This window comes from Mus pahari, chromosome 6, assembly GCF_900095145.1.
Source record: "Mus pahari chromosome 6, PAHARI_EIJ_v1.1, whole genome shotgun sequence".
NCBI classification, from domain to species: domain Eukaryota; kingdom Metazoa; phylum Chordata; class Mammalia; order Rodentia; family Muridae; genus Mus; species Mus pahari.
Window position 1 is genome coordinate 38,130,628 of NC_034595.1, and position 18,380 is coordinate 38,149,007.

The 18,380-nt window shown below is 39.0% G+C and overlaps 1 protein-coding gene across 2 annotated transcripts in view; it reads left to right on the forward strand.

Annotated features, from left to right (window-relative positions):
• The window catches only part of Adamtsl1 (ADAMTS like 1), a 365,598-nt gene that overhangs the window by 85,408 nt on the left and 261,810 nt on the right, over window positions 1-18,380 (forward strand). For both annotated transcript variants that reach the window (XM_021200231.2, XM_029540103.1), the window contains exon 4: window positions 16,851-17,087. In XM_021200231.2, coding sequence (XP_021055890.1) covers window positions 16,851-17,087 — 237 coding nt within the window. The remainder of the gene's footprint in view (window positions 1-16,850; window positions 17,088-18,380) is intronic.

Here is an 18,380-nt window from a genome sequence, read left to right on the forward strand (position 1 = left end):
AGGCTGAGCAAGCCAGGGGAAGCAAGCCAGTAAAGAACATCCCTNCATGGCNTCTGCATCAGCTCCTGCTTTCTGACCTGCTTGAGTTCCAGTCCTGCATCCTTTGGTGATCAACAGCAGTATGGAAATGTAAGCTGAATAAACCCTTTCCTCCCCAACTTGCTTCTTGGTCATGATCTTTGTGCAGGAATAGAAACCCTGACTAAGACAAGGGCCTTGGACAAACGTGAACAGGGTTAACCAAAAATCAATAAATTGAAGGAAATAATTTAAAACAGAATAAATTAAAGAAATGGGAAAAATAAAAAGAATCCACTGATTAGAGAAAGAGTTGATTCTTCGAAAAGATAAGTGAGGTTGACAAACCCTTATCCAAACTAACCAAAAATAAAAGCAAGATGAGAGACGAAAGGAGAGTTAACATGATGATACTCAGGAAACTCAGAAACTCAGAAGGTCGGACCTTAAAAACACATAGTCTACTAAAAATGTAGAACTTAAAAGAAACAGATGGGTGTCTAGGTATGTGTGGCATACAAAGGTTAAGTCAAGATGAGATAAATAATCTTATCTGGCTTCTAACAAGCACAAAGAATATAACAATCATGGATATTTAAAAAGAAAAAAAAAAAAAGCTCCTGCCCAACAAGAATTTCAGGATGAATTCACTGTTAAATTCTACCAGACTCTAAGAGAAGCAAAACCGATGTTTCTCACAGCATTCTATACAATAAAGGAAGGAATGATACCAAAACAACCAAAAAAGAAAATTCTAAACCAATCTCCCTGATAAACATAGATGAGAGAATTCTTAACAAAGTACTTGCTAATAAAATTTTTTAAAATGAAAAAAATCATTCATTTTGATCCAGTAGGCTTTATTCCACAGATGCAAGGATGGTTCAATATGCCTAAGTCAGTAAATGATATAAATGGACTCAGACAGAAATCCCATAGTCATTCTGCATCAAACACCCTACCACTGAGCTAAATTCTATCTCAGCCCTGTCAGAATGGATTTCATCGAGAAAATAAATGATAACGAATTCTGGAAAGTGATCGAATTCATGGGGAAGTGGAACCCATTCAGTGTTGGTAGAGTGTAAGCTTCCATAGCCATTGTGGAAATTACTGTGGAGGTTTCTCAAAAAGCTAAGAATAGATCTTCCATGTGACCCTGCTGTACCACAGCTGGGCATATACCCTTGCTCATCCATGTTTATTGCTGCTCTGTTCATAGCATTAAGGAATTAGAATAAACCTAGATGCTGATGAAAGAATAATAAACATGCAGTCCATGTATGGGTGGAATCTTATTCTGCTGCAAAGAAAACACAAGTATGCTGTTCTCAGGAAAGTGAGTAGAACTGAAAACCTTAAGTGAGGTAGTCCAGGCTCAGAAAGAGAAACACTGCCTGCTTCCTCTCATATAAAGATCTCAGCTTCTAGCTTTTGTACATGCTAGCTACATGAGAGAGAGTGAGTGGGAGAAGATTACCTTCAACAGGAAATTACCCCCTAAGTCTCAGTGAATGTCAGCTGTGCTATATTGAAGACTTACAAAGTCATGACTGGACTCTAGCATCTGAAACGTACTGTAGCTGCATCTCCTCTTCTACTTAGTGATGTTGCAGGAAACGCTGAGGCATCCTGGTTTGTACATGTCTATACATTTCACAATCTCCACTCAGCTCTGCATCTATTCTGATGCCTTTCATCTTCTGCTAGGTATGATTATATAAACTGAGATCTTCTAATGAAGATAACATATGAAATGAAAAGATACTGTAAAGGATACATCTATCTCAACCCTTTACTCATGCCAAGCTGAGACAGACAAATATCATTACTCTTTCACTGTGTAGTTGAGAATTGGTTTCATTGGCTGGCTTGTATCTGGTGTGTGTGTGTGTGTGTGTGTGTGTGTGTGTGTGTGTGTGTGTGTGTGTGTGTGTAAACATAAAGGCCTCAAATGGCAAGTAGGGAAGCAGTCTACACCAGCCTGTGTATTTTAACAACAATCACAGCAACAAATCACTTAACTTCCTTAAAGCTGTAGGTTGAGTAGCCATTTCCATATATGCATTTGCCACTATGCACAGCTTCCTCACTGTCTGCTTGCCACTCTGAAGTCAGTCAATGATGATGTTCTATAGCTGATGATCCTAAATTGATGCATTATTACCACCTCATGGCATAGCTGATCTTAAATTTCACCTTCATGTTGACAAATACAGAATGATTCTGTCAGACGTTTTATTGTCTTTCAGGATTTTGCTTCTCTAAAAGCCTTCTGTTCATAGGAGATCCAACCCCTTATGGACAACTCCCCTATGCCCTGGCAGCCTCTGACCTTTGCACTGTGTTCAGAGTTTAAGTTCATCCTTTAAGAGGAGCTAAGTGTTTTTTCCTCCCCTAGCTTATCATTTCTCTAAAAGTTCTGCCTTAGGACTCTGTGTTATGAGATCCTTATTCTTTTCTATAGCCTGTAGTCCATAGACATGACCCCTGTTCCCTAAGTCTATAGGATATTAAAGGACAGAGGTCTAAATCTCCAGAAACCAGCGATTCCATTGGAATTAATCTCCTTCAACTTCCTGTCATCATTCGTATATTTAACATTTTTTTTTTAACTTAAGTCTACTATTTTTAGGTTGCATGTAGTCAGAAGCCTCTTTGGAGTTACTAGTCTAAAACTCTGACACAAATGAAGTCCCTAGCTTTGTTAACTAGTATTTATTTTGAACCAAGATCGTAGATTCTAGGAAAACCTTGGGATGCGGCATTGTCATTTGTGGTTTCATTATTTTGGGAGAGACAGAAAGCCCAATGGGCCTGCTAAGTGAATGATAAGATACAAAGTATGTGCTACAGGACCCTTTCCATGGCCTGCCAGCATGGGGTTGTCAGAGAAGTCTGAATAGTGACAGCTTCACCCTGAAGGAGTCAAGTGGAGAAGACATCTTGGATCATGTCTGCCTGATAAACAAAGCATCGAGGGGAAAGCAGATGTACCAGTGTAAAGTGTTGGCTGGCTGGTGACAAGAAGGAAGAAAAGTAGAAAAGAATCAAACGTAGGTCTGCTCCACACAGAAACTTCTTGAACTGTTTGCTGCCTTGGATACCACGCAAGAAAGGAGAAAACAGAGAGGCAGCTCAAGTCTCCGGCTCTGGAAGTAACATGGATGGCTTATGGAATAAGAGAGTCTGAACATTTGTTTTCCTTTGCTACCAGGTCCAGATGCAGCCTGATGAGGCGCTGAATAAAAGGGGTAGTTGTTTGTACACTAAAATGACCTGCCAATTATGAGGTTGTCTCCTACCTTGCCTGTAATTCTATGTCTAAAATGAAAGCTGTGACATTATTGGTCTCATCTTTTGTCTTCCTACTTGTGATGATTTGTATATGTTTAGTCCAGGGACTGGCACTATTAGGATGTGTGGCCTGGTTGGAGTAGGTGTGGCCTTGTTGGAATAGATGTGTCACTGTGGGCATGGGCTTGAAGACCCTCATCCTAGCTGCCTGGAAGCCAGTCTTCTAGCAGCCTTCAAATGAAGATGTAGAACTCTCAGCTCCTCCAGCCCTACATCTTGGATGCTGCCATGCTCTCACCTTGATGATAATGGATTAAAACTCTGAACACATAAGCCAGCCCCAATTAGATATTGTCCTTTATAAGAGTTGCCCTCATCATGATGTCTGATCACAGCATTAAAACCCAAACTAAGACACTACTTTAATAAAGACAAGGACTGGTTACTATTCCCTGGCACTTTTAGTGCTTATTAAGCATCTCTGTGAGGTTTGAACATATGCAAACTATTAATAGTCGATGAGCATGATTAAGCAGAAAGCCTGACTATGGCAAACCTCACTCCAGATATGATTAATCAGCTTGCTTTCCTCTTTACCGTTTCCCAAATACAGCCTAAAGAAGGAAAGAGTTCTTTCATAGGGAGAGTAGAGAAAATGAACCGCGGAGCAGAAGGCTCTAAGATGAGCTAGCCCTTAAGGCCTGTGCCTTGAGCTTCCAAGGACAACCGGGAAATGCCGGGGTTTCAGTGTTAGGAAATACAGTTTTCTGATTCTACTTAGTTTCCTAAAACATGTCCGTGCTCCAAGATCAACAAACTGAGAAGCATGAGCACACAGGAACAACATTGAGTGTTGTCATCCATTAAACTTATAACCCAGTCACTTTGGCACTTAGTAGTGTTTGATTGTATTCATATGTTAAGACATCCATATATGTCACTTTAATTAAATGTGTACTTAAAGAACAAAATAAAGTCATCTTAGAGGCAGCCAGGTACAGGTTACTTGGAAAGTATTGTCCCATGTCTACAATGGTGCTTCTAGAAACTTCTGCTACAAAATTATTTTACGTGCCATTAACCTTACATGCTTGTGTTTGCACTAGGAATCCTGACCTACTTGAGAGAGATTAGGGAAGGAACGTGCCTTGCAGCTCTCTTTGACTTGGTTAACTGTAACCCAAGTTAGCCTCATCCCAATGTCTGTAAGAAAAATTCAGCTAATCTCCACTGGGATCCTGTAACCATCTGAGACTCCTCTGTTTCTTCCTTTGGAAAACACAACACAGTCAAGTGTTCCCAGCTCTTATACACAGGACTCATGTTAGTGGTCAGTCTTAGCATAGACCCTGGATGCGAAGAGACTCTCAAGATCCCATTCTTGGGTTAAAGAATCAATATCTTTCTTTATGGTCTTTCAGCCTTCTCACAATAAAGGAGAGCCTCCGGTCCTAGCATTCTTCTTCAATAAATTGATCCAGTTGTAACAGTGATTCACAGTCCTTTTTTCCCCATTTTTTATTATTATTATTTTCTTTATTTACATTTCAAATGCTATCCTGAAAGTTCCCTATACCCTTCCCCTGCCCCTGCTCACCTACCCACCCACTCCCACTACTTGACCCTGGCCTTCCCATGTGCTGGGTCATATAAAGTGATTCACGGTCTTATGTAAGTTTGCAAAATCTTACCCAGGTTAACCCCGAATCAGATGCACACAAATGTCACCAAAGGAGTGACCAATGGCATTTCAAGTCATTTCATGATGGTACATCACATGTTTCATACCTCAAAATAAATAAATAAATAAATAAATAAATAAATAAATAAATAAATAAATAAATAAAAGCGGAGCTTAGAGACCATCCCAGGAAAACAGTCTGCACTGTTGGGATTTAGGGAGAGCCAAAAAGAAGTAAATCCTTGCAGGCACAGTCAGGTACCTTGTTGATGGTTGGAAAGGAGGGAAGGCGATGGGAGCCTGCAGGGTGAAGAGGGAAGGGTCTTCTCCAACTCGTTTACATGGCATTTATCCTTGTTTTAAATTTTGTTTGTAGTTCAAATGATTTCATTTATTTGTTCCTTTTTAAAACCACAATTTTGTATTTTAAAAGTAACAACAGAGCAAAGGAGATAAATTAAACCTTCATTATCTGCTCCCAGCCTCTGTCTTTGGACTAAGAGTAACCAAGTCTTTCCCTCTTTTATTTTAAACGGCTGGCTTGAAAAAAGTTGTTCCCAAGCAGCTCTAGTCCTTGTGTTTGCCCCTTTGTCATCCATCCAGCTCATCCCTTCCCAGTTTGCAAATAAACATGAAGAACACCAGCCACTTACATATTCGTGAGCAAACCTGTCGCCTTGTGCTGACTGTCCACAACTGCCTCTCCACCACAACTACTTTGTTTAATGCAGCCTGAGAGCATCATATTGTATAGCTGTGTGCTTATAAAATGAAATAGTGTGCCCTATTACAAAATGTCTTACAAATTGCCTCGCCAAATATGCTAATTTTTTGGGATGGAGTGGGGAACATTTATTTCAGACTGTCGTAAAAAATAATAAAAAGTCAGAAATGCTGATTTAAGAAAAGATACTGCTAAATTGGAGCAGATTCAAAGAAAGGAACTAAAAATAATAAAAAGCCTCAAGGAACGAATATTTTTCAAAATTGAGAGAATTTAAGAGTCTAACATGACAAACTATAACCAGTCCTACAAATACCTCTAGGGAGTTGGATTCCAAATGTCTGCATTGTTCAAAGAAGAAAAAACAAAGGCACTGAAATAAAAACTATCCAAAAGAGAGGGAAAGTGAACTTTTAAAACTAAATGTTTTCAATATTTTTACTTAGGTCAGCTCATAGAGGCCTGGAGACATTAAAAATCTAGCCAGGCCAACCATTTGTTTCCAGATAACACAGGGTAACAGAGCAAGTGGGTGGGACTGCCGAGTCTCCGTGCCCATGTTCTTCATGTCCAGTGTGTGCACACAAATGAGCAAGCATTCAAGCTACTCGATAGACCATGGCTGGCATCCATGAGACTGAGCATAGTAGGGTACACCCAAAGCTGGGCTAATTTTAGAGTAGTGCATTACTTTTCACAATCACAAGATTGCAAGGATATTTAGCTGAGCGCGGACCTGAGTCATAGATAGGCAATAAAATGGTCAATGATTCATTTCTCAAGAGAACTCCCTGCCCTTGAGTCTCCCATTTCCTAAAAGTGTTGAAAGTGGAGGGAGAAGTGAAAAAGACATCCATAAACCTTTTGTACCAGGAGAAAAAGAGCAAAAACAAGTGCCTTCGAACCATTATCTGATATATAAAAACATGGTGTCCCAAACCTTTCACACTGACTTAGAAAACAGACAGCCTTGTTGGCTGTTGACGACAGAGGGAAAAAGAGTCACAAATGGTCTTTGCCTCCTATGACATCACCTTCCAAACACAACCCTGTGTTCTGTTCTTTGCACCCATAGTGATATGTTAGAAATTTAAGTATTGTGCTCTTGAAATATAATAGAATTGTATCCGTACAGACTGTCTAGACAGGGCAGGGACTGCGTCTGTTTAATTTCATGTTACATTGCTGGGAACAGACTTGCACAAATAAATCCTCTTGATGATGATATTGATGTTAGTATAAGCAGGTGGCCAAAATTGGGGTGAGAAAGCTTGTTACCTCAACATTAGCACTTTATGATGCATGCATGTAACACTTAAGTGTTTAATAAAATTTATAAATGGCTGGGTATTTTTTAAATAATAAGTGATTTCAGCGTATTTTATGTTTCTCAATATTGGCCTATTAAATTTGTTTACATGGGGGAAGAAATATCAATCTGACTATTCAGAAAGTAGGCAGGACTCCCTATTCAACTTTCCTAGTGTCTAAAGTGTGTAAGCATTCTTATGGCTTTACTTTTTTTAAAGGGGGGATAATAAACATTCTGTCAATAAGGGAACCAAGATTTAAATTTCTGAAAGATTTTAAGAAATAGGATAGGAGTCTCTGTGATTAAAAAGGATGGTATTTCTTCCATTTTTCAATATGTTTTTATCCATCAACAAATAGTCCTGTGCCCCTGTCCTTGTAGAGAGTAGATTTTAGTAGATGGAAATAGAGAAAGAAAAAGCAAGCAAAATAAGTAAGCCAAATGGTACAAAGAGGATTGCGTGGTGTAAAAGGCACAAAAACATCAGGAGCAGGAGGAGTCGGAGAGGGAGTGGGGGAGGGGTGAAATTTTATGTAGAGTAGGCAGAATGGGCCTCATTGAGAAGAAGGTGGTGTTTGAGCTAAAACTTGTTAAGGTGAAGTCCTTACAATATAGACAAAAGGAATTGTAAATGGTGGACGCACCATACATGTTCTGAAGTAAGAGAGATCTTAGGTTCAGGAATCCAGCGGGGTCAGATGCAAGAGAGCAAGGGCTGCAGGAATTCTCAGGCCTAAGGGACAGAGGAAAGCTTTCCTCCTGAGACAAAGAGTTGGCTTTTGATCTGAGTAGGGAACCAGCGCCTGAGCTGGAGCAGAGAGGTAGTATGATCTATCTGCTGAATGCTTAAATAAGATCATTCTGTTTCACTGATCAAAGTGTCCAGAAGAGCAGAGAAAAAGGGGAATCCATTATAAGATTCACATGAGACATGATGGCTCGGCCTCAGTTATAGACAGATTCGGGGTACCTCTGAGCGAAAAACCAATACTTTAGTTTTCACATGAGGATTACCATTGCAGTAGCATCAACGTTACTGAGAACTTTCTAAGGTGCAGATTCCCACACCTCACCGGAAATCAGAGTCAGAAACTTTGGAGGGAGGTGCTTTCGCCATTTTGTTTAATAACCCCACCCCCGGGTGACCTTACTACATGCTTAAGCTTGAGAGCCATAGTTTTAAGTTATTTGGGGCCTGGAAAGGATGGCATTGGAGGGAGAAGGCTGTGGTGGCAGAGCATCAGATTTAGTGTGGTTCTAGAGATGTTGCAGGTTACCATCAGAATACAGTGAGTTTGTGATGTCTTAGATACAAACGTGATAATAAGCAGTTGTATGCATATGGAATCAAAGAGAAGTGGCCCAATTTGGAGATGGGCACTGAAATATGGGTTAACCCGCTAAGAACTAAGTATCACAGTGGACTGGATCATGCTGATGGATACTGACCAGTTAGTTATTTCATCCTAACTTTCAGTACAGAAAACAGACAGCCAAGTAATTAAAAGACCAAAGTGCAATGGCAGAGGACAGCAGCTTCTACGTCATACACGGAGGCAGCGAGCACTTCAGAGCGTATCACAGGTCCTCCACCAAGTCATTTGTAGAGGAATCTTTGGTGGCCATCTTCTCCTGCTTTAGCATCAATAATGTGAGGGTTCCTAATATTTGAAGGAGAAAAGTTAGAACTGATATGTTCTACAGTTGTCAAGGAGCTGATAGATGTTTCTATTCCTCCCTTTAAGAGGTGATCCTGTAGTGGGGGTAGAGTATACACCTCACTCAACAGTCTAATTCGGTTTTCCTTCATGGTAGCTTTAGTGGAGGATAAGAGAGCAGGACCACATGGGGTTCAGAAGAACGGTATTAACCGATGGAGATGCAATGAGACAAGAGGCGTTTATCCACGACAATGGTACATGAGCATGGGAATGTAATTTCCAGGTTTTTCATGATCCCATCAAGCTTAAAATAAAAGCATAGTGCTAAGGACTGGAGAGATGGCTCAGCAGTTAAGAGCACTGTCTGTTCTTCTAGAGGACCAGGGTTTGATTCCCAGAACTCGCACGGTGGCTCTCCATTGTGCATAGCTATAGTTCCAGGGGATCTGATGCTCTCTTCTGGACTCCACAGGCACCAGGCATGAATGTGTTGGACATACATGTGGGCAAAACATCTATACACACAAAATAAAAGTTCTTTTAAAAACAGTGACAGGATATTTATACTATTGCATTCAATATAATAAGTTAAATGAATAAGCCAACCACTAAGTACGTAAGAGCAGAGTTAAAGCAGATGAATGGCTATCAGGAAGCAAATGCCTTCTTTTAAAAAATTGAAAATAAAAGCCAGGCATGGTGATGCACACCTGTATTCCCAGCATGTGAGAGGGGTGGCAGAAAGATCTAGAGTTCAAGGTCATCCTCAGTTACAAATAATAAATTTGAGGCCAGCTAGGACTACATGATACCCTGTCAAAAATTTGGTAGTTAAATAAATAAATTGAAAATTAAAAAGTAATATTTCTTCTGATCCCATCTCTGTATTTTTAAAAAATCCATTTTAAGGCCATTCGTATATGTCACCTTAGCTGCTGAGATACAATCAGTGAGTTAGCTCTGAAAGGCTTGACCCTCTTCTGTCCTACGATGTAACCTGATCCATGAATCAATATCAGAGGACATCTGGGATCCATCGTATCTTTCCCACAGACTAGTTGATTAACTAGAGAATGTTTTGAATTGGCTCCATATACGGCAGAACCCCACAGACTGTATGAATTATTATTGGGAGCAAATAAAAGGTCAGATTGTATTTTTGTATTCTTAAAGAACACAGCTCTGACATGGTTAGGATTAAGTGCTTAAACACCGAAGAGAAAAGGCTATTGCAATAAGTGACTAACTACAGTAATTTGCAGGATCACCTATTACAAAATTTAACAATATTTTCGTAGATGCAGGAAGTTCCTAGTCCAGTAACCTGATGCAGTCCATTATACAGGTGTGTTAAGATTTCAGGCTGCAGTGAAAGGTTCTTCTTTCTCTGGTACTTTCCCTTGTTTCGTTTCTACATGATGGTACTTCTGGAGCCAGAGCAGAACCAGAAAATCAGGATTGGTTATCGGCTTCATCCTTCCCACACTGTTTTTTGTCAGTTTAGGGTTTTTGGTTTTTTTTTTTTTGGGGGTGGGGGTGGAGTTTGTTGGTTTGTTGGTTTGTTTGTTTNTCGGCTTCATCCTTCCCACACTGTTTTTTGTCAGTCAGCCATTTTTTCTTTTTTTTTTTTTGGGGGGGGGGGTGGAGTTTGTTGGTTTGTTGGTTTGTTTGTTTGTCTTTTGGTAAAGAGTAGGATGCATTTGGTACAGTCACTTACTTTTCTGTGTTTTTTTTTTTTTCTTCCGTGCAGAAATAAGTAAATCATCATTTGTTTTTGCTTTTATTTTAAATATCTCATTGAAAGACTATTAGTTCTACCTTTAATGTTTTCTGAGAGCTATATAGGTTCTGTATCTTCCGCATTCCTTATATCCAAATGAAAATGACCTTCTGGCTGAGAACTGTGGCTTGTGCTAAAGAGTATCCCCCCCCCCCCCAAAGCTGGTATCTCAAAGGTGACATCCAAGAAAAGGTCACAAATGGTATAGAACAATTAGGACATATGTTTCTGAATCTGACTTGGAAGTGGCTTGGGAAATATACTTGTTAAAGCAATCAATTATAATTCAAAACCAAATCTCTGCGGATGATAGCTCTCTACAGCATAACGGTTATTATTATTACTGTGTTGCTATTGTTGATGATTACGATGATGACTGTGATGATAATGATGTTTATTACAATGCTTGTAGGGTAAGAGTCTATAGGGACTTTCTCTGAGCTTCCTCTGGGGGTGGGGATAGGGGTGTCAATGAATGTCCTAAATGACAATTGAGAAGTTTTTGCTTTGATTTATTTTGGTCTTTTTTTTTTTTTTTTTTGGGGGGGGGGTTTGGTTGTTTTTTCTTTGGTTTGGTTGTTTGTTTGTTGTTTTGGTTCAAAGAAAGAGTCTTTTGCCAGTCCTTCTTCCCTTAATTATTAAATATGTGTACTTCATCAGAAATTTGATTCATGTTTCTGAATCATTTACACTGAAATCATCAGCATGTTATTTTGTAAGAGCTACTGTGTGCCTAAGGAGCTTTTTGGACCTGTTTTACAATGCCAAGGACAGATTAAACCCAAATATCCAAAGACTCAAGTTCAGTTTCCAGCTCTGAACTCCCGGTAAAGTGCATAAATGATTTCACAAAATATATCCTCACAACTCTTCAAACTTTGCGATAAAAGTGTGTTGAAGTATCCATATGCATTATTACTCTCAGGGGTGCATTTACAGCTATAGAAAGAATCATAAAATGTATCAGGGGTATTCTTGGAACCATAACATGCAGGTGAATATCTGTTTGTATCTTGATTTTCCATAGTATGTCTGAATATGTACACTAGTTTTATCCCAGAAAACATTTAAACTTTGATTGAACTTGATTTAACTTGTTTTTCACTAATATTTCTTTCTACCACTTTGAGTTTTAAACATTTCAGGAAACAAATGAACATAGTTTGTTAAGCAGAAGGAACTGAAGAATCTACAGGAGTCTCATGTCTTTACTGAGATGATGCACCACTTAAAACATTGGACGAATGTAATTGATAGTATCTTTTGGAATTGGAAAAAATGCAGAAAATTACCTCTGGATCATACTAGAACATCTCTTAAGTATTTGTAAATCTTCTCAAAGATGATTAACTCTGACATTACAATTCCCTTCTAAGCTCATTAACTTGTGTTCATAGGATAGAAGCAAAGGTAGTTAGGAGAGGTGTTTGGGACTATTTAAAGCAATTCCCCCAATGTTCCGAGTCAGTGAGGTCGCTTCAGTATTTCTGCTCTGCAGCCTAAGCAAGTGGACATCAAAGTAACAGGTGTCCTATAAAATACTTGATTTAAATGCTATTAATTAGAACATCAGTTTAGGTAAGTTTTCTTATTAATGGCCCCAAAGGAACTTGTGGACCATGTAGAGCTGGCTTATTCAACCTGTTGACATAGGAAAGTAGCAGCTTGAGAGAGGCTCTAAGATGCATAACAGGGAGACTTAGAGAAGCAAACTTGAGGAGCTTAGATGGAAGTTAGTATAAAGGTTCTTTTAGGGAAAGCTAGCAAGGAAACATTGGCAGAATTTCTAAAGTAGGCAAAAGGTAATGTTACCTTTACACCATGGATCCGCAAGGAGCCTGTGTTAAATCAGCTGATCCGTTCTTTTCTCTTGGAGCATAGGATCTGAAACAAGCTGCTGTTAGGACGGTGGTGTGTAATGCTTGTAGTTTGCAGAGTGTGCAATTTGGATTTCTTACAATAAAAAGTAAGTGCAGTATCGAGTATGCACATATTCCCTGCATTCGTTTATTTATGATCGTTTTAAAGATAAAACATATCTTAGCACTTATGAAGCCAACCACCACCAATTATGGTGGCCCATGACTGCAAATGGTATGAATTTGGGCACTTATGTATACATTGTATTTTATATAAATTATACTTTCTCTTTCTACTCTATTTAGTTCTCAGGAAAACAAACAGAAAACTAATAAGAAAATATATTTTAAGTTTTTACACTGTTGCTTGAACCATTTCATGTTTATGACAAATAAATGTTTAATTATCTATATCCTACCTTGCCCAGTAAAAATTTACACTCCCCCAAATATCAAAACCTTATGTGTTGCTTAGTGGAACCACTAATGTAATAGAAGAGTCAAAAGGCATTTTATAATTAAAAAAGAGAAAGCAACAGTGTTCTCTAATGCTTCTATGAATATAATAAGATTATCAGGGAAAGAACTGAATAAAATATCTCTGAGATTGATAACATAGTAAGAGAGAATTGCTAACAACATACAGACCATTTAAGATAATAGAGTGTAAGGAAAGCCTCTCCAGAGGTGGATAGTCCCGAATTTTTATAGAGAATCTCATTCTGAAGACAATGAGCAAAATTTACCTGTCTGTGCTAGTTAGTTTTTATTGCCAACCTGACACAACCTAAACACACCTGACAAGAGGAAACCTCAATTTAAAAACTGGCCAAATCAGATTGGTCTGTGGCCAAGGCCGTAAGAGTCTGCCTTTAGTGATGATTAACATAGAAGTGCTCAGCCCGCTGTGGGCAACACCATCTCTAGGCATGTGAATCTGTGTGGTACAAGAATTCCATCTAAGCCCAAGCCCCAGAGGTAGCCACTAAGCAGCTTTCCTCTATGGGTCCTGTTTCAGTTCTAGTCCTGACTTCCCTCAATGATGGATTATGACCTAGAATTGCAAGCTAAAACGAATCATTACTCTTCAAGTTATTAGGGTCTAACTCTCTTAGTATAGCAAAAGAAAATCAAAATAAGACACTATCAAAAAGCCAGCCTAAGGTAAATGTATAATTTCCCTTTGTGGTTTAGTATTTAGAGTTTTCATTAAAATATATCATTTCCTTCCTTCCCTTTCTTCTCTCCAGTCTCTCCCATGTCCTGTCTCTCCAGTCCTTCCCATGTTGCCCAACACTTCCCCCTCATGGCCTCTTCTTCTTTTCTTCTTCTTCTTCTTCTTCTTCTTCTTCTNGGCCTTGATCAGACATTTTGTCAGGGCCCCATGTTTCCTTCCGCAGCCCTGTTCTTTTTCAGGAGTTCTCATTCTCCAGTTCGGATCCACAGTGTCTTCTTCTTCTTCTTCTTCTTCTTCTTCTTCTTCTTCTTCTTCTTCTTCTTCTTCTTCTTCTTCTTCTTCTTCTTCTTCTTTTTCTGCTGCTGCTGCTGCTTCTGCTGCTTCTCCTCTTTCTCCTTCCCCTTCTGCTTCTCCTCCTACTCCTACTCCTTCATCTCATCATCATTATTCTATGAGTGTAAATATATAAATATGTCTGCTGAGTCACCTTAGTGTAAATTGTGTGTATATGATTTCTGGGCTGACCACTTGGTATTTGATAACTATTTAAGAGGCGCATCTCTGGGAAAGACTAATCCTCCCTCTTTCAGCGGTCCTTAGCAATTCTTTGTCTATGGGTGGGGCCCTTTGAGATTTCCCCTTCCACCTTAGCGTATACATTTGGTGTTGTCCTTATTTAGATCTTATTTAGGGAGCCATATTGTTGAGATATCTTAGATACAGCTTCCCTGTAATTTCTAAGAGATCCAATCTTGCAGCCAACTTTCTGGTTCTCTAGCTCTTACAATCTATCTGATGGCAATGTTCCCTGAGCCTTAGATACCACAATTGTGTTGTAACTGTATCTACTGGAATGATGGGTACCCCACTATCAGTCGATCTCTGAATTTGGACTTATTTTTCTATGATGGTCTCCATCTGCTACAAAGAGATGTTTCTTGTTTGAGGGATGAACTACACTTACCTGTGTGTAATTGAGTAACAGGCTTAGACTGCAGTTAGGAATTGTGATAAATTAAAGGGAGTAAGTTCTCTTCTGAGGTCTGCAAGCCAGTGATCCCTTAGTAGTTGACTAGGTTTCTGTTAACATACATGATTTCCCTCCTATTGAGCAGGAGTTAAATCTAATTAGATTAGACAGCTGTTGGTTACCACTAAGACATGAGTGCCACTATTGTACCTTTAGAAAGATCTTGTCCTGCCGGTCTTTGATAGAAATCACAGCTGAGAGGTGCTATTGATTGCTTCCCTACTTTATCAGCTTGCATAACACCTTCTTAGTACTATGAAAACTAAACTTCAGGAAGGAGACATTCAAGGTTAGATCCAACTTGAATCTTCTGAATTCTGTTTCAGAGCCATGTGATGTCTTCAGAAATTGGGACTTACCTTCTACCTTTGGGAGGAAACTCAGGGCAATAGCAATAGTAATAGCAAAAGCTTATACTGTTTTACAAGTTTCTTGGCCTATCCTAAGCAACAACTCAGAAGGAGGTTTCTCATGCCTGACACTGGGGTTTTTATAAGATAGTCATGGCTCTTGTGAGGATAATTGTCATCTCAAGTGTTATAATAGCATTTCAAATACATATATAAATATATATATATGAATGTATATATGAATACATGCATTCATATATATGTACATGTACACATTCATACACACACACAAACACACACACACACACACACACACACACACACACACGTGTTACATGTAATTTCCGGTAAATATAAAGTAATATGGTTCATTAAGGCTTTTCCAAACAGTGTTATTTGTTCCTTCTTTCTCTCCTGTATTCATCTCCCTTCCTCCCTCCCCACTAAAAGTCCCCCCAGTTTTCCCCATTTCTCCCATTTTTAAAGTTTGATTGTATTTGCTATCTCTCCAAGTTTTATCATCCATTAGACAATAACCATTGTTAATTACAATTTTATATTTTAAGTTTCCCTTATGAAATATACATTTAGAGGATTTTATTTTTCATCAGTCTCTGTAAACATTATTTAAAATTTAAATTAATAGAACGTCCTAATTCTCTGGATCTTTCTTTTAATTGTTTCATTAACTACTCAAAGCAATTGTTGCAGGATATATTCCTTGGTTGGGTCAATGACTGACCTATGTTCATGACCTTCTCATACGACCTTGTGAGCTGAGTGGTCTCATTGTCCCTGGATGGAGCATAGGGAGCCAGGTGTAAGGAGCTTCACTGTCACTCATCCATCTGTGGAGAATACCCATGTCCTCTTCTCCCTGCCTCACTGCTGACCCTAAAGCAATTCACATAGAAAGGATGGTCTCTCGTCTTTGTTCTCCATACTAATTTTAGAAGCTAAGATTCCTAAGTTCTAGGAAACAGCTCACAAATGTTTCCACATATTTTTTTTTCAAATAAATGCATCATAGCTCTTTTCTACTGAAATAAAGACCTGTCATAGATCTAGGTAGGTGTGATGGCTTATGTCTATAATCTTAATTCCCAAGAGGCTGAGGAGAGGTTACTAGTTCCAGATCAGCTTGGACGACAACGTGAAAAGCAAGGCCTGTCCTGACAACCAATCCATCATTTAACAAATAAACTTTAAAAGTCTACGTGAGGTTTGAGACATAGCTGGGTGGTTCAGAGCTCTGGCTACTCTTCCAGAGGACCTGGGTTCAATTTCTGGCACCCACGTATCAACTCACAACCATCTGGAAATCCAATTCTAAGAGAGCTAATGTCCTCCTCTGGCCTCTGTGGGCATTAGGCATGCATGGGATGCACAATTATGAATGTAAGAAAATTACCCATACTCATAAAATATTATTTTTTAAAAAATATAAGGATCTAAAGACATAGCTCAACGACAGAACTCTTCTCTCTTGCCTAGAGTACGTGAAGCCATCACTTTAATTCCCAGTATGACAACAACCAAACAAAACCTGGTCATATCTCTCATTTTTAGAATGGAGTGAGACAGGAACATTTTCGGCTATCCAAAATTAGAAGGAATTGAAATGTTATAATGTTGAAGAGACTAGATGAGCAGACATCATTTAGAAAGTATTTCAAGATGTCTACTTTGCGCTCGTGTCAACCCGAAGATTTATTTCAATCTAGTTACATTTTCATTTGGCTTCATTGAAAAAAAAAATCTATCAAAGTTATTTCTCAGATCTTTATATTTTAAGGGCCCAAATAATCATGTAACCTCTAAAGAGACACAGTGAAGTCCACCTGTAACAGTTAGGATATTCACTTTGTTTTCTACAACTGTCACAGACCACACAACCATCCCAGCTTTCTAATTGGGGATATTCTCAATGTCTACTTGTGTCCTCTCCCCCTCTTCTCTAGGACTGCCCACCAGAAGCAGGCGATTTCCGAGCTCAACAGTGTTCTGCTCATAACGACGTCAAGTACCATGGGCAGTTTTATGAATGGCTTCCTGTATCTAATGACCCTGACAATCCATGCTCACTCAAGTGCCAAGCAAAAGGAACCAGCCTGGTTGTTGAATTAGCACCGAAGGTCTTAGATGGTACACGATGCTATACAGAATCACTGGATATGTGCATCAGCGGCCTATGCCAAGTAAGTGCGGAAATATTCCCATGTGACTTATCCAGAGGTGTCATGCCTGCACAGAAATAAGATTCTGAAAGTTACCCAGTTTGCCTGAAAGGAAATAAGTTTCTGAGAGTTACTCAGATGTCTTCTAGAGTTTATAAAGAGTAATAGATTTGAAGAGTGTAATTTCAGTGAATGGTATGGACATTGTATTCCATACTGGTGTTATGGAAATTCAAACTGCAGGTTGGTTTTGCTTGTTAGTTTTTTTTTTTTCCTTCCTTGAATGATACTTGAATGGTAGAGAATAAAAATTCTTGACTATTGTACTTTGATGACGAAGTTTGAAATTACCTGTTACTCAAATGTTTCTGATATTTGGAAAGGGATGAATGGAGGAAGGGCAGGAAGGAAGTAGAGATGTGGTGTGTGTGTGTGTGTGTGTGTGTGTGTGTGTGTGTGTGTGTGTGTCGTTTTCAGACATTCATTTTCCTGTACATAGAATTTCAGACTCAGGTAAGAGAATGCAGTTCCCTGCTGCCTGCAACTATGTTGAAAATTCATACAATTTGCAGCAAAAGGGAAAGCCTGACATTTAACAACTAGGCTGAGTTTCAGCTTGGTAACCCTTAAAGTCCAAGGATACAGAATAGGGATTGATTTCTGGTATCAATTCATCAGAGTGGCCTTGAAGACTCAGTAAGGCGATGAAGTGCTATGTTAGCCCATTTGCCATGAACTTGTCCTCATTTTCGGGCTCACTTTTTAGCATGTGATGAGTAATTTAAATTTTAGAGTGAGCAGGTTCCCCAAATACTATTATTCACTCTACTCTTATACATGCCACAGTACAGACATTTTAAGACCATTTGCCTCAAGTGGGAAGACATTGATTGAATCTGAATCTGTGATATAACAACTTCAAATATAAAATAATATGAAATGTGTGATTTGTTTTAAGTTTGTATTGATTTAAAACTTAAATCTACATATTGATTTACAATGAACACGCCATTTAAATTGTTCCGAGACATGAGCTGTGAGATAAGGTTTTGTACGTGAGGGATGAAAGCAGATGCAATCAGTCTTCATGTGGGTTAGCAAGGTGATGGAGGAGGGCATGCAGGGTTTTTCAGAGAGGAAAAAGAAGAGGCAATACATATGTCAGACATGTCTTGTATATGAGATAAATTCCGAGTGTAAATGTGAAGGTGAGATTTTACTCTTCTCAAGATTGCAAAAGGTCTTAGAGAGTAGCCACATACCTTTAAAAGCTATCTTGAGCAGGGCATGGTGGCACACACCTTTAATCCCAGC